Source organism: Artemia franciscana, chromosome 7, assembly GCF_032884065.1.
Source record: "Artemia franciscana chromosome 7, ASM3288406v1, whole genome shotgun sequence".
NCBI lineage: Eukaryota > Metazoa > Arthropoda > Branchiopoda > Anostraca > Artemiidae > Artemia > Artemia franciscana.
This window is the reverse complement of record NC_088869.1, coordinates 5,959,704-5,987,626: the sequence shown is the minus strand read 5'-3', so window position 1 is coordinate 5,987,626 and position 27,923 is coordinate 5,959,704. Positions and strand designations below refer to the sequence as shown.

Below are 27,923 nucleotides of genomic sequence, written 5' to 3'. Positions count from 1 at the left end.
AGGAGAGCAACTTTTGCCGGAAGACATGGGCCGTAATGTCATGTCTATGAACTGGACAAATAAATACACGTCCGTGAACATCTTTCCCAGGGGAAAAAAATACAAATTTTATAGAGCTTCAATCAGTCCTGGTTGAACTTCGCTGAAGAAAGGATGCTGGGACTGTTTTGAAAAAATATTCTTTTTAGTTTTATTGATTTTATCCTCTTGTAAGTTGTTTTTTTCTTATTTGTATTACTGAGGACGGCCCTTGGACATAGGGCCGAAATATTCATTCTAATTTTTTTCTCACTGTCTTGAGAAATTCCCTATTGTTCTTCTTGTTCTTGGCGTAAGTCGTTACGCGCCATTGTAGTTGTGTCCCTGTGTCCCACCTGTGAATATATATATATATATATATATATATATATATATATATATATATATATATATATATATATATATATATATATATATATATATATATATATATATATATATATATATATATATATATATATATATATATATATATATATATATATGTTTTTAACTACGTAAAACTTGCGAATATACAACATTCTTCGCTGTCCCATTGTCTGTGCATATAAATAGATTGTCAGGTTTACCGACTCTTGAACATGCAACATATAATTGTCCATGGGAAAAACAATCCGTATTCAGATCTATACCTCATGATTCTAATGATTGCTCTTGAGCTTTGTTGATGGTGATTGCTAATCGAACATTCCCTGTGTCCCCGTCGTCATTTACATATCCCCCTGTGCCCCGGCGTCCCCGTTGTAGTTGTGTCCCTGTGTCCCGGTCGTCATTTATATTCCCTGTGTCCCGGTGTCCCAGTCTGTAATTTCTCTTTGAGTGTCCCGGGCGTCATTTATATTCCCTCTGTCCCGGTGTCCCGGTTAGTATATGATGAAATAATTTTTTAGTTTTTTTCCTTTTTTTCTATTTAGTTTTTTTTTACCTTTGTTTATTTTTTTTTTGTTTTTTACCTTTTTTTATTTTTTTATTTTTTAGTTTTTTTTAGTTTTTTAGCTTTTTTAGTTTTTTTATTAGTTTTTAGTTGTTTTTTTTGTAGTTTTTACCTTCTTTTTTTTCTCCTTTATTTTTCAGTTTTTTTCCTTTTTTTTAGTTTTTTACCTTTTTTTTAGTTTTTTAGTTTTTATTAGTTTTTAGTTTTTTTTCTTTTTTTTTTAGTTTTTACTAAAACACTGCCTTACAGACCGGGACACCGGGACACAAATGACAACCGGGATACAGGGAAAATAAATGACGACCGGGACAGAGGGAATATAAATGACGACCAGGACACAGGGACACAACTACATCGGGGACGCCAGGGGGGATACATAAATAACGATGGGGACACAGGGAATATTCGATTAGCAATCACGATCAATAAAGCTCAAGGCCAATCATTAGAAAAATGCGGTATAGATCTGAATACGGATTGTTTTTCCCATGGTCAATTATATGTTGCATGTTAAAGAGTCGGTAAACCTGACAATCTATTTATATGCACAGACAATCGGACAGCGAAGAATGTTGTATATTTGCAAGTTTTACGTAGTTAAAAATATATATATAGCAATCACCATCAAGAAAACTCAAGGGCAAAGCTCAAGGCTCTTAGCTCTTGTGCACAAGTGCCAAGAGCTAAGAGCTCATATGGCACTTGTGACGAGGCAAGAAGAGCTAAGAGCCAAGAGCTCATATGGAATGAGCTCTAACTAAATTCTAAGAATCAATAGATTGATTTAAGAGGAAAATCAGAGGCTTAATGCCGGTCAGGATTTAAAAGAAGAGCTCTGAGTCACGATGTCCTTCTAAATATCAAAATTCACTAAGATCCATTCACCCACTCGTAAGTTATAAATACCTCATTTTTTCTAATTTTTCCTCTCCCTTTAACCCCCCAGATGGTCGAATCTGGGAAAACGGCTTTATCAAGTCAATTTGTGCAGCTCCCTGACACACGCCTACCAATTTTCATCGTCCTATCACGTCCAGAAGCACCAAACTCGCCAAATCACTGAACCCCTTCCCCCAACTCCCCCAAAGAGAGCGAATCCAGTACGGTTACGTCCATCACGTATCAAGGACATTTGCTTATTCTATCCACCAAGCTTCATCCCGATTCCTCCACTCCCAAGTTTTTTCCAAGATTTCCCCCTCCAACTCCCCCCAATGTCAAAAGATCTGGTCAGGATTTGAAATAAGAGCTCTGAGACATGAATTCCTTCTAAATATCAAATTTCATTAAGATCCGATCACCTATTCGTAAGACAAAAATACCCCAATTTTCACGTTTTCCAAGAATTCCGGTTTCCCCCTCCAACTCCCCCAATGTCAAAGGATCTGGTCAGAATTTAAAATTAGAGCTTTAAAGCACAAGCTCCTTCTCAATATCAAATTTCATTAAGATCTGGTCATTCTTTCGCAAGTTACAAATACCTCAATTTTCAAAATTACCCAGTCATGTATCTTAGACAGGTTTTTATTCTTCCCATCCAGTTTCCTCCTGATCTCTCCACTTTAAGCATTTTCTAAGATTTCTGGTCCACCCCCCCCCCCAATGACGCTGGATCCGGTTGAGATTTAAAATAAGAGATCTGAGTTACGAGGTCCTTCTAAATATGAAGTTTCATGAAGATCCGATCACTCCTTCGTAAGTTAAAAATACGTCATTTTTTCTAATTTTTCAGAATTAACCCCCCCCCCCCAATAGAGCGGATCCGTTCTAATTATGTAAATCACGTATCTAAGACTTCTGCTTATTTTTTCCACCGAGTTTCATCCCGATTCCTCCAATCTAAGCGTTTTCCATGATTTTAGGTTCCCCACACCAAACTCCATTTAAAATAACATAACATTTAAAATAACAGCTCTGAACACGATACCCTTCAAATTTCATTAAGATCTGATCAACCGTTCGTAAGTTAAAAATACTTTAATTTTTCTATTTTTTCCGAATTAACGCCCCCCCCCCCCCAGATGGTCGAATCGGGAAAACGACTATTTCTAATTTAATCTGGTCCGGTCCCTGATACCCCTGCCAAATTTCATCGGCCCAGCTTACCTGAATGTGCCTAAAGTAGCAAAACCGGGACCGACAGAATTTGCGATTGCTATATGTCACTTGGTTAATACCAAGTGCCATAAATACCCCAATTTTCACGTTTTCCGAGAATTCCAGTTTCCCCCTCCAACTCCCCCAATGTCAAACGATCTGGTAGGAATTTAAAATTAGAGCTTTAAAGCACAAGATTCTTCTAAATATCAAGTTTCATTAAGATCTGTTCACCCTTTCGTAAGTTACAAATGCCTCATTTTTCCAAGTTACCCCTCCCCCCCAACTCCACCAAAGAGAGCAGATCCGGTCCAGTTATGTCAGTCACGTATCTTAGACAGGTTTTTATTCTTCCCATCCAGTTTCATCCTGATCTCTCCGCTTTAAGTATTTTCTAAGATTTCCGGCCCCCCCCCCAATGACGCTGGATCCGGTTGAGATTTGAAATAAGAGATCTGAGTTACGAGGTCCTTCTAAATATGAAGTTTCATGAAGATCCGATCACTCCTTCGTAAGTTAAAAATACGTCATTTTTTCTAATTTTAGTGATGTCTTTGAACCTATTCAGAATAGTAGTCTACTCAGAAACTTTTAAAATACTATATTTTGATTTAATGACCCTCTTTCAATAGATGTTCACGTTTATAGACAAGAAGACAAAATGTAATTCTATATCTCAGACCATAAAGTATAGGGGGTGGGATTTTACAAACTAGACAATTCATTTACGATTCTAGGATATGTCACTTGCCCCAGAGATCACAATAGATTTTGTTCTAGATACTAACAAACAAATAATATAATACTCACATGTAGAACATAGCTCCATAGGCAGTGAACTTTCGTTTCCCTGGAATAAAAAAAAATGTCAACATTATCTTTAGGCAAACAGAATTAAAACAAATCTTTAATTAAAAAAGCAATCTTTGATCTGAATGATTCTCAGCAAAAAAAAATAAATAATAATAGTCATTATAGAGTAAGTCCATGCATTGAAAAAACCACTTCACATCTTGAATAGACATAAAAGATACATATCCTTTTTGTTAGCAAATACAGATCGAAAATTTTTCTGACAGTCCGGGAAAAATTGAAAAGTGTCATTTGGACTGATTTCTATGCTACCCTTTTAGAAAAATATTTTATCAATTTTGGAACCTTATAAAGGTGACGATTTCCAGGACTGTCCTCGTCCATGCTAAAGATGCCGCTGACGTACCACGAATATCTCCCGGGTTATTTGACTACAGTCTTCAAGCTGACATAAAAATACGTTTATTGTTCAATTTTAGAGCAAATTTTACAAACAAAAAATGCAATACAACTATCAAAGCCAAGGGCAACCACAGGGAAAAGCAGAAAGACGCCGTTACCCTACTCTACTATAGGACTGAAATCTATATAAAAAAAGGCTAATGCCTGTAATACTAAAAAAAGAGACAATACATTCTGACAGAAAAATTTCTTTAAACCTTTGTCCCCTCTCAACCCCCCCCCCTCTTTAGAAGTATTTTTCAGGCTAATCTTCAAAGAAAAACTTCTGTTAGCCTATGTGATGAAAAGACGGTCCAAGATAGGCCCAAGAGAACCATCCTATGAAAAATAGTAGCCTAGGGAATGACATTTTCTTCTTTACCCCCAGAAATGCCTTGTGGTACCCCCCCCTCTCTCTCTCTCTCTCATATGCTAAGGTTCACATATACCTACACAATTCCATACACATCACATACACAATTCCAGGAGTCTAATATCTTTAGTAAATTTCGTGCGTCTTAACAATTGAAAATTAAATTCCCTGTAAAACACAAAATACCCTATTTTAAATATTACACCTTCGCCCCTTCAGGCATATTTTCAAAACTGCTACCCCTTTCTTGTTTTCAGTCTAAGAGCTCAAGTAGCTTTTGTGTATCTACAACATTATTGTGTATCTACAACATTAAAAACTATAGATAAGATAATAAGTTAGCTTTTGGAGCCCTATTAAGGGCTCAAAATGGAATTTTCCCCAGAAAAAATTATTATATTTGGAAAGAGCGTAAGAATGAATTCAGTGGTGAATTTCCCAGTGGTGAAACTATACCTCAGTGCTGCAGCCAGTATAGTAATGAGGTGGAAGACCTGCTTTTTCTGTTCATGGACCTCCTGCTTTACGAAGAAGAAGAATAAGGGTCTAGAGGACAGTGAAACAAATATGGCAAAATTTCTGCTTCTAACTATCGTATTTTACCAAATCTGTAGACAAAAATAAGGCTCAGTAAATTTTGAGTAATCTAAGGGTTTTTATGGGGAAATCTGTGGCTAAATTTTTTAGCTTGCTTTTTAATCAGTCTTAATCTGTCAAAAGCTTAAAGATTAACTCACCAAGGTTAGTGCACAACAAAATAATTAAAATCATAAATGGCTTTTCAAACAGGTTGAAATAATCTCATTTCACATGTATATTTGTCAGATACTGTTTATCATGAAAAATTTACATTATCACATCAATTTCCGATTCCTGATGTAGTTTGTGGAGTTGTCTCTGTTTTCTCTTTCTCAATCAGTTTTTAAATATAAGTTAAAAGTGGGACAGACTTTATAGGCAGTGGTAAACCAAAGGTTCCATTAAAGAATCCAACCCACTTTTTTGTGGGAGGTGGGACCCAAACTAAATTATAAATTTGAAAGAAATCACAACCTCCAAACTTTTTTTCGTGGATGCCCCCCCCCCCCCCCCCGTTCAAGCCAATATGATTAAAACATGGTTTAAAAAATATCCTAGAAAGAAAATCAATGGCGGTAACTCGAAAGGCATTATTTTCGTGGTAACTTGTATTAACAGAAAAGTGTGCCTCTTTCTTTCTTGCTTTTAGAATACTATTAATAAGAATCCACTATTTGTTATAATAAGATTTTTTAAGCATCTAACCAAAGACAAAAAACTATTTTTAAATTAAAAGTTCCATTTCCCCCTCCCCTTTCTTTGAGTGAAAAAAAGAGGATATAACACTTTTTGAAAAAAAGCTTCTAAACACTTTTACTAACTATAGGGGAAATGACTTGGCCAATCAAAACACCTTCCTTAGTTTAAGATGGGTTACAAACACAATTTTTACCATAAGTTATGTCCCTTGAACAGCCACATTTATCTGTCTATCTTTGCAATTATTGCAACTTCAACTGTTACACTGAGCATTCCAACAAACAGACAAATCAGCAAACATAGTTCAACATGAGCAACATACGACATGACAGATCAACAAATGTAACTCTACTCATGCAACCTAACACAACCCCCCAATATACATAGCATAACACAGAAGAAACATAGATGTAATTTAACTGACACAGAGCAACCACAAAACAGGTTGAATTGTATGCCCATTCACAATGGGGTTTTACAGACACCAAGATTCAGTACATTCAAAACAAACTAATACTGTATTTTTCTGCTGCAATTTTTGTTAGATCAAACATGCTAGCCAATGAGAGCATATTGATCCTTCAGCCTTAATTAAGTTAGAATCCATTGAATTCTGCTAGATCTGGATAGCATGTAAGCCTTCATCGTGACTGGATTTGGCTTCAACTGATTTCATTTCATTTAAGTATCAAAGTGCATTCCAGGAAAATTATAAAGTAAGGATTTTTTTTTTTAGGACAAGCAGTTACAATGAGTTAGAAAACCATTGAAAACAAAAGACAATTTTATTTTGTGTAACATGTATGATCCTTAGGGAAAAACGGAAGACATGTGAAAGTATTGATTGTTCAGTTTTAGTTCAGTAGTTTCTTAAACTATAGAAATTCTAGCGATTTTCAGGCAAGACAGATACCAAGGATAGCAATACCATAAGCGAAAATTCAGATGTGATGCCACTTCTTCTTCTTCTTCTTTTTATAGAGCTTTTGCCAGAAAAGTATGCCAGAGCATTTGGACTCTTCAGATCTCAATTTGCTCAAGCCCCCCCCCCCCAAAAAAAAGAGTAAAATGCCAAATTATGCAACACTGGCTGGATATAATTTTCGTAATTTTTTCTTTACAGGTTTGTAAAAATGTCAGTAAAATCAGCACAAAATTAAACTGCACCCAAGCCGAGAGCTCAATTCAAAACAGGGAGGCAGTGCTCACAAACCCACTAGAAACACCCCTGTTCACAGTAAATTAGAATAAACCATATAGCCAAACAAGAAAAACGACTGCCAATTGTCAGGTCTTGCACATTAAGTGACAAATCCAATTCAATATTATTTTAGAGACCTGTCATTTCAAAATGGTTGTTGTTGGCTATTCAATGAGCTAAAAACTAAACTGAGCACCACAATGATAAATACAAGTGAAATGGTAGACTAGCTAAAGTCCAGCTTTCAGCTGTACCTTCAATGACCTATCAGCTGCTTTATGTCTACTACTTCCATCAATTGTATGTGACAGAAATATTACCTATCTTGGAAATCCATTTTGATAGGATCTTCAGAAGGTTCAAAGAACCCAACAAATCTCAAACCAAGGGAGCTCACAAGATCAAACCAAGGCTATTCAGAGGGTCAGATATTGGTTTTCTGCTTACCAAACTTGCCAAGTTATCTACATAGCCTAGTAAAGCAGACATGCCCTGGATTCTCCAAGATCTCAAAATTAATACATTTTATCACAATAGCTTACATTTTTGTATGATTTGTTGGTAATTTTTGTATATTTGTATATGCCCACCTATCCACACAAAAAAATTATGATTACAGAAATGTGGCTAAGTGAATGAATGAAAGAAGGCAAATGTGACTAATCGTGTTAAATAAAAGGGGGCAAAGATGATCCTAGAATTGATTGACCTAGCTTCAAGTCTTTGGATAGAATCATTGTCTTCACTATGCTTAAACACCAACTTCATTTAACTCTATATGGCTTCAGGAGAGACAAGTTCAGTGGGGATAACCTGATTGTTTTACTTCAACAAGACAAGGCTCTTGGCAAGGTGTTTCACCATTAACGTATTCCTAAGTACAATATGATGACATGACAATCTTATGACACCACATTTATGTTTGCTTTAGAGACTGCCTTCACTGTCTCCACTGCCATAGAGATATCCTCCACTTCCTTCTAAGCTGTTTCAAATATATTTTACTATAGGGGTAAATCATTTCCCTACAAAAATAACTTTACATGGGAGCTGCATAATGTTGAAGTACTGAAATGCAGGATTGGAAGTATACTGAAGCATATGAAAGTATATTGAAGCATACAAAAGTATACTAAAGTATATATGAAAGTGCATTAAAGTATATTGAAGTATATGAAAGCATATGAAATTATATATGAAAGCATATATGAAAATATATTAAAGTATATCAACTTCTATGAAATGTAGGATTTTTGCTGATGTTCAATTGTTATTTCATAGCCACATTTCAACAAAAGTAGCTAAAGAAAACAAGTTGCTAACTATTGTCAAATGATGAGATTAATTGGGGGAGGGGGTATGTGCCTCGCCCATAAATTTTTGCAATTTTTCATTGAAAAAATTACTTTTCAGTATTTCCATAAAAAAGCAACAAAATTGGTCCTCTTAGATTTAAAAAAATAAAAAAAGATTCAAAAGAAAATTTAGTAATGAGCAAACCATAGCCCATAATAACCAAAGTTATAAAATGTGTTTAGAAAAAAACTATCTAGTGAAAAATGAATTAAACAACACTAAAGAAAACAAGTTACTAACCATTGTCAAAAGGTGAAGTTAATTGGGGGAGGGGGCATGTGCCTCATCCATAATTTTTTGGAATTTTTCACTGAAAAAATTGCTTTTTTGTATTTTCAAAAAAAAAATTCTCCTCCTAGATTAAAAAAAAATATATATTTAAGTTGCAGCTCACAGCAAGTCTCCTCTCTAATGCAGCTAAGAGATAAAAAAGTTGATCACCCCCCCACCTGTTTATGTATATATCTAGCTTTTAAAGAAACAATAAGAAATAAAAATAAGAATTTCATGTTTTCAGGAAGCAATTTCAGTCAACTATAAGAAATTCAAAGCTTTTGAAAACAGGGCCAACTTTGAAGTCATGCAACATGCTTAACTGAAATCCTTTCAACTGGTATTGCCATGGACAAAGATGAAACCAATACAATATATTGTGTGGAATAAAGTCAAATCAAATCAACCTATTTACAATGCCATCTCATTGAATCTCAGATTCAAGGTATTGGACAATCACAGTTGAGAGCATACACTTATGGTTGTTAGTAAGTATGCCAAACTTTCAAAAACATGTTAAGCTATTGTATGTATCTGTAGCTTCACACTAACAGTCAAATACCAAGTTTTTTACTCACTGCTTTTTTCTTGTCTTCAGCTTTGCCCTATTAAACAATAGCCATTTTAGTATTGGTTTGAATAAAACAGCTATCTAGGCTATGTGTTAAAAAAAAAGGTAAACGCCTAATCAAACTTAAAATGGTAACACCCTATACCAGATTTGGTACTTGTGTATTATTAAGAACACACAATAAGTGAAGTTAGGTTCTTTCGTGAAACAAACTATGATTCAGATACATTTTATGAGAAAAAACCGGTTTCATAGCAACAAAGAGTTTCAAAGCAAAGCCCGGTTTCAAAGCAACTCAATTTAGTTTGCTATGCATAGTGATAGAAGATAATGCCTGAACATGAGTTAAAAAAAAAAAGTTAAAAAGCCGGTAAGAAACCGTTTAATAAAAAACGGCAAATCAAATTTAAAATGGTGACATCCTATACCAGATTTGGTACTTGTGTATTATTAAGAACACACAATAAGTGAAGTTAGGTTCTTTTGTGAAACAAACTACGATTCAGGTACATTTTATGAGAAAAAATCGGTTTCATACCCACAAAGACAAAGCTCAATTTAGTTTGCTATGCATAGTGATAGAAGATAGTGCCTGAACATGAGTTTAAAAAAGGTTGAAAAGCCATTAAAAAACCGTTTAAGAAAAAACAGCTAATTAAAATTAAAATGATGACACCCTATACTAGATTCGGTACTTGTGTATTATTAAGAACACACAATAAGTGAAGTTACGTTCTTTTGTGAGACAAACTACAATGCAGGTACATTATATGAACTTTAGTATTATTTTGAAAAAAACAGCTATCTTGCACTCTAAGCTTCTCTTGTAAGAGAAGAAAAATATATATAAAGTATTATATTTTCATCATATTTTGTTTTATTTCATAAGCTGTATCAAAAGTTTGGGCTATATATTTGCATATTAGGGGAGGGGGGATACATAATATCAAATACCTAACTTAACCTAACCTAACCACCTCTATATATAAAATATTTAATGAAAATGTACCTGCATTGCAGTTTGTTTCACAAAAGAACATACCTTCACTTATTGAGTGTGTCTGAATAATACATAAGTACCCCAGATTTGGATGTAGGAGGGAGCAAGTGCTTAAAATGGCAGACCTGATAGGTGGCAAAACTGGGTAAAGGGTAAAATAAAATAATTCTAGAAAAAACTGGTTTAACCTTTGAAATGATCTGCATTGTAATACCCAAGTGTTTTGTCGAGCATAGTTACAGGTTTTTAGTGGCCTCTGGCCTTTCCACCTGTTTTCCTTTAAGGGTATATTTGCACATTAGGATGATAGAGCACTGGGTGATTATTTGCCCAGTTAGCTAGCATTTAGCTTGGCTTAAGCCTTATGCTACATTCAAGAGAGTAGAGTTCTTTTTAAATGAATAATATTATGCAGCTTTCAAAAGAAGTACAAATTAAATGCAAGTTTATCAAACCAACAATTATGGTAAATAATAGATAAATATTCTTATTTTTTCCAGGAAATGCATTGAACTTTCACTCGAAATCGGTATATATTATGTATTAGGTAAATACATAATAAACAAATATGCTTATTTTTTCCAGGAAACACATTCAACTTTCACTCTAAACAGAAATTACATATATATAGTGCATTCATATTGTAGCAGGAGGCAACACAATGTACATTTGTCCCTTCTAAGAAAAAAAAAACTAGTTCCAAAACTACCCTATGCTTTCCTGATACCTCTATCTTATGCTACCTTCAATTCTTTCAGATTAAAAAACAACAGAAGTTGCTTTCTTAAGACAAATGTTCTCTGAAGAAAAGGCATAACCTTTTCACAGTGGAAGCTATATTTTTTATCCAAATATACAATGCCAGCACCATTCCTCTGCCCCTCCTACCTTATGTGTATGTGCCTAAACATGTATTGCGTAGAACTGTGAGAATGCATTCAAAAATATGTAATCTTGAGAATATTAATCTAAGCTATTTGAGGCTTTTTTTCAAATTTTTAATTAATTGTTTTCTTTCATATATTCCAGATGGGAGTCCATAGCAATTTAAAAAGATTTTTGATTTCAATATACAACTGAATTCAGCTCCACAATCTGAATCAGATAGTGTGAGCATGAGTCCCCTAACACAATCCCCCAAAAATATATTCCTGCCAAAAACTTGTATCTGCAGCATTTTGTCTCATCTGCCAAAGATAGATGGTAAAAGCCACATAAATACTTTAATCTATAAACTCTTGCAAATAAATGGCTTTTTAAGCCATTTTGTATTTAAAAATACATTGCATAAAGCAAGTTATATTCAATTCTGACAGATAATTATGACATACACACAGAAAAGCTGAAAAAAAAATGACAGATAACTTTCAGATTTGAAAAAACTGTAAGGAAAATCTGCACCTAGCTACACAGCACTACTATTATTACTTGCATGTACCTAATGTGGGGTACTTCTCATGAGACCTTAAAGGTTTTGATCATGACAGATGGCTTCTGGTTCAAAGAACCTGGAAAAGTTTGGTGTCAGTATTTTGGCAAATACACTGCTTTGAGATCCCCCCCAAGCATCTCCCTTCAGCCAAACAGTTTTAAAACAAGTAGTCAAACTGGTACCTAAATTTCAGCCAGTAATAGGACAACATATGTGTTATATGAGTACTTTTGTTCCCTTGTTAGCCAGGTTTTTTAATACTACACTTGTTCATTGATGATTGTGTATATATATTTCTTTTAGTTCATAATTCTTTCTATTTGTTATTGATTCAATTTTTTTTTTTTTGATTGCAAAAAAAATATGTTTTAGGTTTTAGTTTGTTTTTTTTAGTCTAAATATAAATTTATATGAGGATGACTATACCCATGATTATTATAGTTTAGTGCTTTATCTTCTATTGTGACAAAAAAAGCCACTGACTGGATAACATTGTAAGACATTTGACAATGAAATCATTTGAGAATTCAGAAGAGTCATACAAAAGAACACTGAAGGTGTAAAATATAACCCTCAGTTCAGAGTAATGACTTTGGCATTTGTGTTCTTTTAAATGACAATGTAAAACAAAAATTTACACCACATCCAGAAAAGAAAGACTACATGAAATAAAGACATCTAGTTTATCATGTGAGACAAGGATAAGAACAAAAATATCCCAAAATTGAAATCAAGTCAAAAAATCTACATTGTAGATTTAAAGAAAGTGCTTTTGCAGTCAATTATGTACAGCAAAAAATCTTGTCATGCTTTGTCTGTTTCAACAAATGTTTACCCTACTTGAAGATACAAGGCACATTCTTAACCTATGTGTGCCTTGTGGAAAATGGGTATGCAAGGATGTGATGCACCTGGTATTGGTATATTGTATCACAAGACTGTTGGGAGAAGAAATTGTTGTTCTCTACCAATAATTATTCTCCCAAAAAAATAAAAGTTTAGCTTCTAAATAAAGTAAGTTTATGGCAATTGTGAGTTCATCAAGGAAACATCAAGAAAGTGGGTCTGATGGCATTTAGGAATGGGTAGCATTCAGCTAATGTTCCATTTCTAGAGATGGAAAAGGTTGGATTTGGACTATCAAAATTGTCTCATATGAGATTCAATTAAGAAAAGCACAATAAAGTGACTGAAGAGGGTAAGTATTCCCTTGCTGAAAAACCAAACAGAGTGAGAGGGGTGAAGCCTGAGAGAAAATACATGATTTTGGCAAAGCTTGTGCCTATCCTGCCAAAAAACCACAAATTTTTGGAGTGACACCATTTTGTATCAATTCTTTTACCCGCAAAGAACTTCTTGCTTCCTTCTTCTTCTGAAAATCAGCATGTGGAATACAAAATGGGTGTCTTTGGCTTCTAAATGGTTTTGCAATGATTCTCCCAAGATCTATTATCATTCTATTTATGATTTCAAATGTTTTAGCTATTTTGTTTTTGCCCATACTTGTGGTCACACTCTTGAGTGACCTTATATTTTTCATGATGTGATACATTATGTTTGTTTTTTTCCCTTTTTTCCAAGTACAACTCTCTGTTGGGAAAAATTGTTTTTTTTTCTGTCTGCCATCTATTCTAGGGGTATTTTTGGTATATGGCTGGTGTGTCATTTTGCTTCCTGAATGAGTAATTGAATTGTCAAATTCTGTTCCAATGGCAAAAACATATATCCATGTATATATACATTTTTACCTGAGACACTCACAAAAGGACAAGAGACATACAAATGGGTAATGGTTTTTGCTCTAGGATCATGATATTATGTACTATTATTGTGTGTAAAACATTTTATGAATCAATTTATTGATTATATCCAATTAACAAAAGTGATGGTGGAGCAACAAAAACAACAAAAAGGAACAAGAGCCAAGAGCTCATATGGCACTTGTGACAAGGCAAGAAGAGCTAAGAGCCAAGATCTCATATGGTATGAGCTCTAACAAAATTTTAAGAATCAATAGATTGATTTAAAAGGAGAATCAGAGGCTTAATGCCAGTCAAGATTTAAAATAATAACAGCTCTGAGTTATGATGTCCTTCTAAATATCAAAATTCATTAAGATCCAATCACCCACTTGTAAGTTATAAATACCTAATTTTTTCTAATTTTTCCTCTCCCTTTAGCCTCCCAGATGGTCAAATCTGAGAAAACAACTTTATCAAGTCAATTTGTAAAGCTCCCTGACAGGCCTACCAATTTTCATTGTCCTAGCATGTCCAGAAGCAACAAACTTGCCAAATAATCAAAGATCAGGACCCTCTAGAGGGAGAGGGAGTGGAGGTAGGTACTTCAAAATGCCTTCCTGGGACATGCTTTAACCTCTAGACCTATCCTTGAAAAGTTTCATTTTCCTAACCTAGCCCCTTTCTAAGAAAGCAAGAAGTCATTAAATTAGAATTTTACCCTTTTGGTTAGGCCTACTAGGCTATATGCTCTTTAGAGCCCCTTTAGGGCTCAAAATGAATTTGCCAAAGAAACAATTCTTGAATTATGAGATAGGATAATAAAGGCGTCAAGTGTTACATTTACTTTGATCCTAGCTAAATCATGCTAGAAACTGCAAATTTACCCTGATAATTTTGACCTATCATGGCCTAAAACTGAACAACCAACACAATTTCTAAATGTACTTCTACAAAAATACGGCAAAAACATGACACTATAGCTAGATTTCTCCCTTACTCAACTGATTACCTTACCATTCTAGGTGAAATATTTCTACTGTTATATTCAAAAAAATCAATCCCTCCTGTCAAATCTAAATCTGCCTTGATGATTGTGAAGATAATTGTGACAAGTTTTTGATAGATGGTATTATAGTTTCACTTACCGAACTTATTTAAATAACAAATTCTTTTTTGCTACAGAATTGACCTAATGCTCTAGGGGTTGCGGCAAGCTTTATCTTAGGAGCGAAAATTTCCAGTTGTGAAATACCAATGAAGAGTGGTTCTGGCTTATAAGAAACACTAGTAAAGGTAAAACCGCAAGTCACGAATAGCAAGCTATTGAAAAATTGACCACACGAAAACGGTTCATTGCGGTTGTTGAAGCGCGGAAACGAGTATGAGATATTTAAATAGCATAGGCATAGGAACATATAAATCAAGTTCTAGAAGCCAATAAAAAAATTCGGAAGGCTAGCCCATATAACTCTAGGCTAGTTGTTCCTAATTAATAATACAATTCTTATCTTCTATGTTCATTTCCCTAAAAATGCCCTCCCAGGTCTTTGGGTCTTGGGAATCACATGTTTTGAATAGCCCTCTCGTCCTTTGTAATGTATTAAAGGATGACTTTAGATAAATATGATCAGTTTCTCAGATATTGCATTTTAAGATTACAAAAAAGCTTTGAATTCAAAGAACGGATTTGTTTAAAACGGCTTAGCATAAATATTTTAGCACAGCCGTCGAACCATTATGACGGTTAAACCGATAGCAAAACCAACGAAATTTGACGGATCAAGAAAAGATCCGTCAAAAAACAACAGCGCTGCAAGTTTTGTGCCTTGTGAGGCGCCACACTTGAATTCAGCCCATTCGGAGTTTGTGTCTCCAGAGAAAACGCTGTAGACGCACTGGAAACGGTCTTGCCGAAAATCGATCACTAAAAGGAGAATATACTGGCGTGCACCCATTGCGCGTAAAATTGTCACAGCTATGAAATGGCGAATAAGATGAAAGGCTTTTCCGTAATACACTAGGAGAAGATTGACAATCGCACTTCCTCGGTCAAGCAACTCGACACTAGGGTGGTACATTCTTATTAAGTAGATAGTTGTGATGCTTCCTTTCAAACATCCGTACTGATATAGATCAACAGAAGGAGAAACCTTTGACATCAACTCGCAGTATATAAACATTTCGGCCACCTTGGACATGTTCGGGGTTATTGAGATAGGTCGGAGTTGATCGCAAGATTTGGACCCTTCACTATGGTATGACGCAAACCTCCGCTCTCTTCCAAGCACTAGGGAACACCTACTCTTGGAAACACTAGTTAATAATAGAAGAGAGTGGCTTGCGAAGGAAAATAGCGAATTCACTTAACAAACTTAAACTAAGCTCGCAATGGTAGGACGCACAGTTCCTATTCAGCTTCTGAAGTTCCTTGTAAACGGCAAAGTTGGAAACTTCACATACATCATCAATCTCTTCTTCATTTATGAGACTCGATTTCTGAACTGGTGATTGACGGAAAGGTGGTAGAGATGCCAGCAAAAAAGTTCACTTCCGTAGCCAAGAACATGGAAACCCACTGTTTTTTTGTTTGGTTAGTCACCAGCAATCACAAAGGAAAAAGAAGCATACCATCCTCTTTCGATACCCCGCCGTCACTAGGTGTCATTTTACCAGCAAGTCTTTTTACTAACGAATGCCATTTGTGTAGATCTGTTGCAGGTAAGGGCATACTTTTGTCCTTCACCCATCGGCTCAGTTTGACAACATGGTTCCGCAACTGAATCGCCATTGCTGCGAAGGCAGCAGGGAGTCTTAGTTAGGCCCTTGAGGTCGCTTAGCGGTCGTATAGTAGTTTCGAATTGTTTGGTTTTGAGGAATGCTGAATTTGCTTCAAAGAAAATTATGAAATGATCGAAATTATGGTAGGGTCCTCGGTATTACAACCACTTGCTGCAAATCCAAAACATTGGAAACCCACTGTTTGTTTGGTTAAAGTCACCAGCAATTACAAAGGCAGAAGAGGCATACTTTTGGCGCATTTTATGTACAAAAAACTGTATGTGCTCAATAAGTTCGTTCCTGTTTCTGGCACTCTCAGGGTAATAGACCGAAGCGATTATCAAACACGAGTATCTTCTTCATAAATGTGTCGGTTTGCATTCCGTCCAAAATATCTCATGATCAGAGTCAATTGGATCACTTAACAGCTTTGACGGTAGATCGTTCCGAAAGTAAAGTCCTACGTCACCTCCACGACGATTCAGGCCACGGTCGCGACGAGTATTAAAGCCAGCCAGTGTAGTCTTTAATGCGCGCTGACTCCGAAGTAATGTCCCAACATTCGCTGATTTTTACGAAACAGGCATTATTGTCGACAAAAGACACCAAGCCATCTAGAACTGGAACACTCGAAATATTTTAAAGCTTTCGATAGTTTTTCTATCAGGAAGAGAGATCTGACACTTATTACAGCGCAAATTTTACCAATTATACAAATAAAATTAATTGCCCTTATCGTTATCTTAAAAAAAAACAGTCACCATGCGCTAGATAGCGTTGAAGTTTTTATCGACACTAGCATTCTTCTAAGGTACTAATACTATGCTTCCAAACTTCAGATCAGTCTACTTACGAAGATTTTAGGTAGATTCACTTCCTGGTGTAAACTGAAGGAATGGAGTTACAAATTCCACTATCAACTAAACGAAAAGGGACTTTCGGTTACGTGCTGTAACGAGAGCCCCTCTCACTTTTTTTTAGCTAAGCTGAGCCACCTGGCGCTTGTTCCTTAATAAAGCCAGCGTTCGAAAAGAAGCTTTTTTTTCATTTTATTCTTTAATAGACAAATTTAAAATACCCAAAGTGCTGATATGCTTATCAGTGCAAAGTTGAATGCTTCTCTTTAACCTTTGGTGAATAGATTACATCCAACAAACACGTGAATAGATTTCAGAATGGCCAATATTTCAGAAAAAGATAGTTCTCAGCTTTTGCTTTGTATTCTCACCATTAAAAATGAGAAATTCACTAATTATTATATATCACCCCATTTTCTCCAAAGAAAGAAAAAAAAATAACGATTGACTCTCTTTTATTCAGCAAAGAATTTGATAGAAAACTTCGTAACACCTCCAAAAACTTGAATCTTCTGATTTACTTAAAGATTTTGCCTTGATTGAACTTGCGACCTTGTTTGTCCGTACCAGTCCATGAGAAGTACTGTGTCACTAAATCCTTTGTTTCTTGCGCATCGGGGTCAAGTTTCTTCCAGTCATACGATTCGTAGTCGATCTGCCAATCGGGACTCAACTGAAAACGAGAAACTTGTCGATAAACCATCAAAAATAGGTTTACAAACGTATATAAAAAAATCAAAAAAAATCGATTGGACAAGTTTTCCTTCTAACTTTAAATATAATTAAAAGTTCAGACCAATGGTACAACAAAAAGTTTACTGGTAAGAGTGCCATGGGTCAAAAATAACTAAATTCAGCTCTTTTTACTGGATTAATATTTATCACAAGAAAACCAAAGAAGAGTCAGAAAGGCGAATTTATTCTCTATGCAGAATGGCATTTCCTTGTCTGTCTGGGAATATTTTTATTTTTGTCTAAAGTAGTACCAAGTAATGTGATTGTATCGCGGAAATACACCACAGAAATGTAAATGAAAGTACAGAACACAATAAAACCTTACCTAGCTTATAGGCAAACAATTACACTACGAATAGAACGTGCTCATTTACAGAAAACCTTTCATAGAACAAAAACGATAGGATAAAAGCAGCTGTACAAACCACTTTTGATTAAACCTAAATTAAAAACAACACACACAGGGTTTGCCTCCTTTTATCTTATTTTGTCTTCAAAATAAATATCCTTTTTTTCCAAATAGTTTCAAGAATAATTTTGATATAAATCTGTTCTTGGATGCATCAATCCTTAATAATCGTAAGATATGTGCTTAAAATAACGACTTTGAGTTACTGGATCCAAAATTTTTGAATAGAACAAAGAATCCGACTTTTTATAACACAACGTATACTTTATTCCCAGTGGCCACCTTACCCTTTACTTTCAAAGTATATCTTATTATTTTCTTTCACATTCATTTTGCCTCCAAACGTCTAGTTCAAACTAGGTTAATTTTTCTTAATAATTTCAACCATTGATTTAGCAGCACCTACTGCTTTTCAGCTTCTATTCGTCCATACTCTTTTAAATCGCATCGTCACGAGGTATTCAAAGGAGTCAATGGATAAAACATCACAAGGAAAATCGCTCCAAATCGAAGCGCAACGTCGAACATGGATTTCCTTCAATTACTCAATTCACGGCGAGTCAGTATTAAGATAATGGGATCGAGCTGTGCCCCTTTCGCATCCGTCTTTTCGGTGGAACGATGTGGGCGGGGGGGGGGGGGCTGTAAGAGAAAGCTCTACAGAAGGAGATGAATGCATGCACTTGTAGAAATCAAACATCAACACTACATCAAACCTTTTACTAACAGACTGGAGCAATGGGTAACGACTAAACCTGCTCTATCAGAGCCGTGTCTTGGATCTTCTGAAGTGGCGCCAGCTATTTTTTCGGAGAACTAGTATGCAGGCGACATCCATGCTCGGCAATGGGTCTGATGCAACACTTGGAAAGTGGGAAGATGAATGAGCTGGGTGATAAAAAGTTTTTACTGCGGAGTGATCCCCAGCTGTCTTGTACAGGAGATTCTCACTCAATCGTGGTGGATTTACCAAGAGCGGATAAGTAGATTATAAGGAGACGAAGCTCATTGACTCTATTTACAACTTCATTTGTGAAGATGAAGCAGGGGTGTATGCGCATCATTTTCGATCACGACATCAGCAGCTCCTTCGTTAAATAAAATTTTATCTATTTCTGTCAGAACATACTTTACATCAGAGGTGACAGAAATAACTGAATGACTTGTTAGTAAACCCATTCATATGTCATTAGCAAAGTCCGCTTTTTTTTTCTTAAGATTTCACGACTTAAGTACTTGACCAACTCTTAGGCCCTTTCCAATAACAAAGCAGATTGTAAAATAAACCTGACTATCAGGACTATGGATTCATAATCTAAGGGCCTGAATTTGACGAAATTAATGAAAAGCAAAGACCGTGCTTTTAGACAGAGGCTTAGAAGTTTTGCTGCTCCAGTTTGCAATCCTAATACTACTACCGACAACTCAATGCAGGACCAAGCAGCCAACACAGCTGCACACGCTCCTCCTCCACAATTCATTCCTTACCTCCTATTGAATTACCTCCAATTGAAGTTTTTCAACAAACCCCCATTAAGCAAGCTAGACTTGAATCTTTTGTCCGTAAGAACAGGGGTTCGAGTCCTGGTGTCGCTGGTCATTTGTTTGGACAATCCCCCGTTTAGAGGATTATTGAATTGCTGATTAATATTTGTCTGTACTCAAGGTTGTTACTAAATGGGGGATAGAATTCCATCAGCCCTATAGTCTTAAAGATAATGCATATTTTAACCCATATAATTGAATATTGTTGCTCTTACCCTTATCCAACACTTATTCAAAGCATTATAGTTCAATGGTTATTATGATCCAAGATATAAATAGTAGGCCAAACTCTGGATAGTTATAGAGAAAACCCGGAAAGATTAAAAATAATTTTCTTAAATCAATTAAAAATTAACGGAAATTATTTTAAAACTTTTTCCACGAAAGAGGCCAAACACAGCTGCACAAGCTCCTCCTCCACCATGATTCATTAACAATTTCACTCTTAACCCCCCCCCCCCCCGAGAAGTTTAATTTTCTTTAAAATCCTTCCTTCTTCAATCTTTCGAATCCATTCGGGGACTGGCTTTCCGTTTGTCAAGCTATAGATGGCCAAAACGATCAATATTTGACAACGGATTGACATTCATTCTCAAAATATGTCTTAGCCATCTTAAACTTTCTTTCATTATAGCCTTTGAGAGCTAAATAGAACCTGTCATACGGTTGGTTACACGGGTGCCTAAAATTATCCTTAGACAATTCGCCAACAACAGCGTGAAATTTGAAAGTCAAGTTTTAAATTCTTTATTTCAGTAGTAATTGTGAAACCGGTTTCAAAATTTTGGCCCAGTTGACAAGACCCATTAACTAAAAATAAGGATTCATTAAAAAACGAAATATCTTTTCGGTCATGTGACAGTGGATATACATATTCTTAGTCAATCAAACAAAGCAGAAGGAAAAATGAACAGATAGTTGGTTACTTTGATTTTTATTTATTTACTAATATATATTCGAAGGCTAGTTGTAAGTATCTTACAACCATAAGTTAATGAAGGCTTAAACCGTTTTTAACTGAAGGACGAAGTCAGATTGGTCTACGGATGAGACACATACTTTTGACTATCTATAAGCTGCTATACTATATTTTTGGCAGGTAAATATCTCTTTTCATTCTTATCGCTGAATCCTCTTAATCCTCTTCTGGATGTGATTTTTTTAATCTAGCAAGATACATCTTCACTAAAATGGTGTCTAAGCACACTTTTTGAATGATCACCAACACAGACTTTCTCATTTCCTGGCTAATGTTTAGGGAAGACAACCTCTAGCTGTGATCATTCAATTTCAGTAATCTTTACTAGAAGTGGAAAGAGATCAAGTCTTGCGATCACAACTCATGCCGACAATTTGGAACACTGGCAAATTCAGACTAACGAACGAGGTACGTGTAAATATTGCAAGACTGGATATTCTACATTTCTATGTGAAAAACGCTCTGCCCTGCTCAATATGATACAGAATGTGAAGTGTTACAAAAAAACAACAACAAAGTCTTACGATTACAAGGAAAGCCAATCCACGAAAATGTTGGTGGTAGGGGAGGGGATGGACTTACTGAAAACACAAAAAAGGTATTGTTCAAGAACTAGAAATGGGAGGATCTGTTGCCCCTTACCCTAATAGGCACCAATGGTGATTACAAGATTTGACAGCTTTATATTCGTTTTTATACCTTGCATACTTTTGCAGCATTGAGACAAAACAGGAAAGAAAAAAGCAGAAAATATATGGTATTTTACAAAAAAGTACATAAAAATATTTTCGATTTCAAAGTCTGGTGAATATTCTGAAAAAGAAGTTTGTCCCTCGGCAGCTATGCTGTTGACATCCTGCATAGATGTTACATAGTTAAATCAGCTTCATTCAAAAATCTGAGTCATAGCAAATGAAAAGAAAAGATCCCAGGCTTTACCTTGAAGGCTAGGTCTTGACCTCTCCAAACCCATATGCCAGAAATGGACGAATCGTTGTCTTCACCAAATACGCAAACAGAGGCAAATGCTTGCTTTCTCATCTTTTCTATTCGCTGGAACATACCTGTAAAAAAATGTTTGTTCTTGAAAGATACAATCAAATAAATTACAAAATTGTAAACATTACGTTTTTATTGAGCATCTTTTGCTTCAATTCTAGTCAGGGTTCTTCAACCCTGGGTCGCTCAAAAATCCGTCTAAACCAGGAAAAACTACTAAAAACCCAATCATCCCGGTGTCTAACCCACAGAGAATCTTTGTAAAATAAACAGGATATTTTTTGTCCTTTTTGTAATTAATAGATTAATTACAGAAAAAAGAATCAAGCAATAATAATAAAGGACAAAGACGAAAGAACATCAACTAAAAAATAAAACCAAGGCTAATACAGTTTTATTTTTCGCTTCCCATACACAAAGAAACTACACTTAGCGACTATAAAATAAATCTCTTACAATACTTGACAACATAAAAGCACAATTTAAATTCTTATATTATTATTAATCGTATTCCATAGTTTGCAACCTAAATAATTTATAGACAAATTGTTACATATTGACAAGAAGTAATCATAGAACAGTTATATATTAAAACTTATATACTTATGCGTTATGCATTTGCAAACTCTTATAATCATTATCAATTAGATCCAACAGGTTTAGGTATGCTTGAGCAGTAACGATCCACAAAAATCTTTTAATTTCACAAGGGTCTTGTAACAGTCAATTTACAACTTCGCATAAAAATAAAAAAATATAATATAATAAGGCTTAAAAAAAACATAGCTTCTAGAAAAAGATAAGAATCAATTTCGAGATTTGACATAGAAAAATAAATTACTTTTCAATATTGTAAAATGTACCCAGAGCTTTAATTTTTCTTTCTAGTATTTTTACAACTTTTCTTTATAATATTATTTATTCAATAATAATAGAAAAGGGAACAAAATAAAAAAAATAAGTTATGAATGTGAAGTAATATAAGCTTACAAAATAAAACAAAGATGAAACCTCTTCATTTTTTACCTCCCCTTACACAAATAAAACTTAGTCCAGTAACACTACAAAAAGAAGGCCAAACCTCGGCATTCGAGCGACAGAAATATTTTTTAAATGAAAATGTTTCAGAAAAATTTGCTTAGTAATACATCCAAAATTGCGGTGCAGAAATACTCCTTTATGAGGGAAAAGAGAAGATAAAGAGGGAAATCGCAAATTTGAATTTCTGCAATACTTTCTGGATTGAAAGGCCGTTCCTATAAAATCAAGTCCGGGGAGACCAAAAATGAAACCAGAGTTGGAAGACGGTACAACTTAGTACCCATTGTTTTTTCAATTATGTATTATATTATTAGAACGCCACAAATGGTATTTTTGCCCCTTCTGACCCCACTCAGGGTGAGAATGGGGTCACAGATGATGGAATTCTTAAACTCTGACGTCATTTTCAGTCTCCCTAGAATTGAGTTAATAGTGAAAGATCTTTCAAAACAGAAAATGTTGCAGAAATTTAAATTCAACTCCCTCCCTAACTCCCCTTTTTCCTACAAAAAGAAGTATTTCCACACGACCAATTTTGGATTATCAATATCATTCAAATTCTGGGTCAAAACCGTGAAGTTTGAGACTTTTTTAAATTAGACTCAAAACTGAGCAGACCTAAAAACTTTTAAGAAACTTTTGTGAAACACATTTGCTAAGTTTATGAATTTGAGTAACTATATCCATTCAAAATGAAAGTGGCGTGATATTTTGAATCAAAAAATTGTCAAAAAGGTAAAAAAAACACAATTAATAACAGTTCATAGTCAAACACGACCTTTACGGAGGAAAGGAAAAGGATCTTTCCTGAAATCACAAAAAGGAGAAGCCCCATCTCGTAGATAGCTATACTCGTAGATAATATTTAAGGAATTGCAAGTGAACAAGCACTTAGGCATACATTTATTTCGGAAGTAGAGGAGATGGAGGATTAATTGGAAAATGAGCTGTTTACAAACACTAGAATTTACAGAGATCGTAAATATGACGAAAACTTAGAGGGGTGCATGAGCCTGAAACCCCTCCCTCTGGGAGTTTGATGGCTGTTAAACTTCTGACAGCTATTTTTTATTGACAGATTCTCAGATATAAATAAAACTACAACCTAGCCAAGGAGAGGCCACTTGCCTTCATCACTACAAAACAAACAAAATCAACATTATTTAAAATAAACTACAATCTTTTTTTTTAATATTTTCTTATTTAAACCTAGAAAAAATAGTTCTCACAAAGAAAAAGACCGAAAACTATTTTCACATTCCCGCGGAAAGAAATAAAATAAAGAAAAATCTATTTTCGGTACGCAAATAGATTTCACTAAAAAGAAGCCGAATAAGGAATATCTGACCACGTTCGAATACGACGGAGGACAAGCCCCAAACCTAATCGATAATGGTCAGTTTACTCTTCCTCTCGTACGTTATACAACAGACCCGAAGCGGCACTATTGTATCTTTTTCAAGAGTTCTACAATCAACAGACAAATCCAAGCTAGCAAGAAATTCACACAATCTTGCTAAACGAAGTTACCTAGCTACAACATAATTCTTGAGTGGGGTCGCTACAACCGAAAAGTAACTTAATAATATTTACGATTTTCTCTGTATTTTCTTGTGTTTGACATATAATTAGCCTATTTCGTATTGTTTGAAGTCGTTTATACAACAGCCACTAGCGGAAATAATATTATAATACTTTATTAACACTAATAATCACCTAAAAAATTAACTAGCTAAGAATGACTAAACAATTAATTAATTAAATAATAAATAACTAGATAAATTAAGATCTAATTAAAAGTAGCTTATTAAAATAATGTCTGAATTGGCAGATCAATTACGAATCCTATAACTGGAAGAAACTTGACCCCGATACGCAAGAAACAAAGGATTTAGTGACACAGTACTTCTCATGGACTGGTACGGACAAACAAGGTCACAAGTTCAATCAAAGCAAAATCTTTAAGTAAATCAGAAGATTCAAGTTTTTGGAGGTTTTACGAAGTTTTCTATCAAATTCTTTGCTGAATAAAAGAGAGTCAATCGTTAATTTTTTCCTTTCTTTAGAGAGAATGGGATGATGTATAATAAATAGTGAATTTCTCATTTGTAATTGTGAGAATATAAAGCAAAGGCTGAGAAAAATCTTTTGGTGACATATTGGTCACTCCTAAATTTATTAACGTGTTTGTGGGATGTAATCTATTCACCTAAGGTTAAAAGAGAAGCCTTCAACCTTGCACTGAGAAGCATATCAGCATTTTGGGTATTTCAAATTTGTCTATTCAAGAATAAAATGAAAAAAACCTTACTATAACAACACAGTAAAACCAAACTTGGGGACTTGGGTTAGAACTCATTACTACGATTTTAACCAGCATTATATAAAAAAAACATTACCCACTCTGCACTGTTCGATGTATGGTTTTTTTTTTCGCTGATTTTTTTGGCGCTTTACCATTTAATAGTTTTACCAATGAGCCCTCTTTCTTGACTCTGTAAGCCAATCCAGAATCAACCCAGTTCTCAATGGGTACCTGGGAAAAACAGGGAAAGGTAAACAGGAAGGGTGTGCAAGAGCATAAGAGTCCTAGGCCCCACGTGCCTGTTGTAAGTCCTAGCTGAAGGACCACAAAATCGAGATTAGCACCGCCGGTTTGGACTAAGAAGTTTAGTGCCGTTTACCTAAAGCCTCTTTCATTTCCTAGAACCTCAATTAAGTTGGGAGTTTTCCCCCCTTTTGGGTTATCCTTTACATTTTTTTTTAAACTACTTTACCATTGGGTTTTGTCATTCTTTTCTCTTTTGCTATCAATATTTTCCTCTGTCAAATCCCGACAAAATCTTTTTTTAATCAAAACTTAAAGGAAGATAAGTAACTAGGGTCAATATTTCATACAGAAAATGAAGAAAATTATTATGTAGTAGTTACTTTAAAAGAAAATAAATAATGTTTTGCAATAAAATAGTAGCTAATTGCAATGTAGTACTGGATTGAAACAGTAGACCTAGACGTCTCCTGGATTTAACAGTACAGTATAATTTACCTCTTCAAGGTTACACAAAGGGTCAATTGTTTATCCACTTTGTGTCGTAATTAGAGGTTAAAATCATTAAAGGTCAATTCAATCACAATTAAGATAACGCTACAATTTAGTTTCTATAACTGACAATTCTGTGTTTCCGAGTTCAACCAGAGAATTAGTATCCAGATCTAGCTAGAACCAAAACCCTAGTTAAATTTATCCAGTATTTTAAAATTTACTTAAGACTCAGATAATTTCTTAAACCACATATGCCTGCCATAACAAAAAGAAAGAAAATGATCAAACGGGTTTCACGTTATTGTTTGTTAGGTATTTGATTTTAATTCTTTTAATTTTCGGTCTTTTATTCAATTTTATTTAACTTTTTAGGTTTTTTTTTCACTGGTTTTGTTGTACTTCCCACACTTGTTTTTGTCTTCTCCTTGATCTTATTAGTTTGTTCGCGCTGAAGAAGAGAAGCGGTTGTTCTCTCGAAATATTCGCTTTCTGTTTTTTTTCATAAGTATTTTCATTTGGCCTTAAAAAATCTCATTTTTGGTCGTTTCTTTCTTTACTTAAGACTCAAGCCAATTAAAGAACTCCATTGACAATTTCTTTTTATCGACATAATACTTAGGTTTTCAAACGCGAGCTGGTGTATAATACAACTGCGGTTCTTAGGCATTTTCAGACCAAAGATCTTCAAGAAACGTCCTGTTTTGCTGCGTTCTTTTTGAGATTACGCCTGAGTGTCATTCTCTGCCGCGGACAATATTTTATTCGGGGAGGGAACCAACGCAATTTTCAGGTAATAGGTTAGAATACACCCCCGATAACACCATCAACTGCATCTAATTTTATCACTCAGACATGGTTACCTCAAATCTTCAGATTCTTAATAACACATCACCCTTTTTAATGAGGGTTGATGCTAAATTGCAACAGTAAACCTAACTGTCTCCTGGATTTAACATCCCGTATTATATCTCTTCAAGATTACGCAAAGCAGCAACCGTAAGTATACTTTATGTGTTAAATAGAGGATCAAATCATTTCTGCCGACCATCATTCACTTTGTCTTCCGATAAATTCCACGTTTTAGCTCGGTAGGTTTGCATTTTTTTAAGCATCATCAGCGCCTTAATTGTGTTTTCAAGAAGGAATGTGGTACTGGATTGAAACAGTAGACATAGCCGTCGCCTGGATTTAACAGTACAGTATCTTATACCTCCTAAGTAACACAAAGAGGCAGCCATGAGCACATCCTGTATCGTAAATAGAGGATCGAATTATTTACTATCGATGACACCAAGCTACCTTTTTTCCCACAGTCAAATGCTCTGATTTCTAAATTTTCTCAGCCTAAAATTAATTAACAGCTTTCATTTTTTCCTTAGATATACTAATTTATATTACATCTTTCTTAAAAAGAACAATCCAGAAAGCAAAAATATTCGCATGTACAGTATGTACTTTGGGGGGAGGGGGATTCCAAATTATAAAAAAAAATTACACTAAGAAAAAAAAAAAAAAATCAGACATGCAAACTCTCTATTCGTGTTACAGACCATACCGGTAAACATTTTCAGACCTCTCCCCTAGGCGTCAGATAGGCTTCTATCTATATTGAATAATGGTTAAAGAAATTGAATTGAACATTTTGACTTGGGTGGACCTTGATGAGTTGTTACTGGGACACTTTTTGTTTCAATAAACCTTCTAAGTTTAGCTTGTGTTAAGTACATTGATTAACAGATAAAATAATCGGATAGAGAAAAATTTTGTTATTGAATCAACTTATGAAATCTTAAATTTAAAATAAATAAGTCTTTCACCCAAAACTCTTTCAAAGCGACATAGTTTTTGTTACATAGTCTATTTTTAATCTATGTATCCTCGAGTTTCATTTCTTTTGAAATCAAAGCAACGGTACATGTCTCTGTGTACTGTATGCATTAAATCATTGTTCACCCGATCGCAAAGAAACTTTAATAAGTTGTTGAAT

At 34.8% G+C, this 27,923-nt stretch overlaps 1 protein-coding gene and 1 long non-coding RNA gene across 3 annotated transcripts in view; both read right to left on the bottom strand.

The window, feature by feature from the left end:
* Positions 1-973: 973 nt before the first annotated feature.
* LOC136028772 (uncharacterized) lies at positions 974-14,657 on the bottom strand. 2 transcript variants are annotated; one of them, XR_010617871.1, is made up of 3 exons: positions 14,565-14,654; positions 9,384-9,410; positions 974-3,920 (listed from the first exon to the last, which is right to left on the bottom strand). It is a non-coding gene; the product is annotated as an uncharacterized LOC136028772 (long non-coding RNA). The 2 variants fall into 2 exon arrangements; XR_010617872.1 differs by lacking the exon at positions 9,384-9,410 and having other exon boundaries at positions 14,565-14,657.
* Positions 14,658-17,623: 2,966 nt separating this feature from the next.
* Positions 17,624-27,923, bottom strand: part of LOC136028771 (elongation factor 1-gamma-like) — a 48,796-nt gene continuing 38,496 nt past the window's right edge. The window contains exons 5-6 of the mRNA XM_065706673.1: positions 21,793-21,917; positions 17,624-17,858 (exon numbers count right to left, since the gene is read on the bottom strand). Of these exons, the coding sequence (XP_065562745.1) occupies positions 21,854-21,917 (64 nt within the window). The 3' untranslated portion in view covers positions 17,624-17,858; positions 21,793-21,853. The remainder of the gene's footprint in view (positions 17,859-21,792; positions 21,918-27,923) is intronic.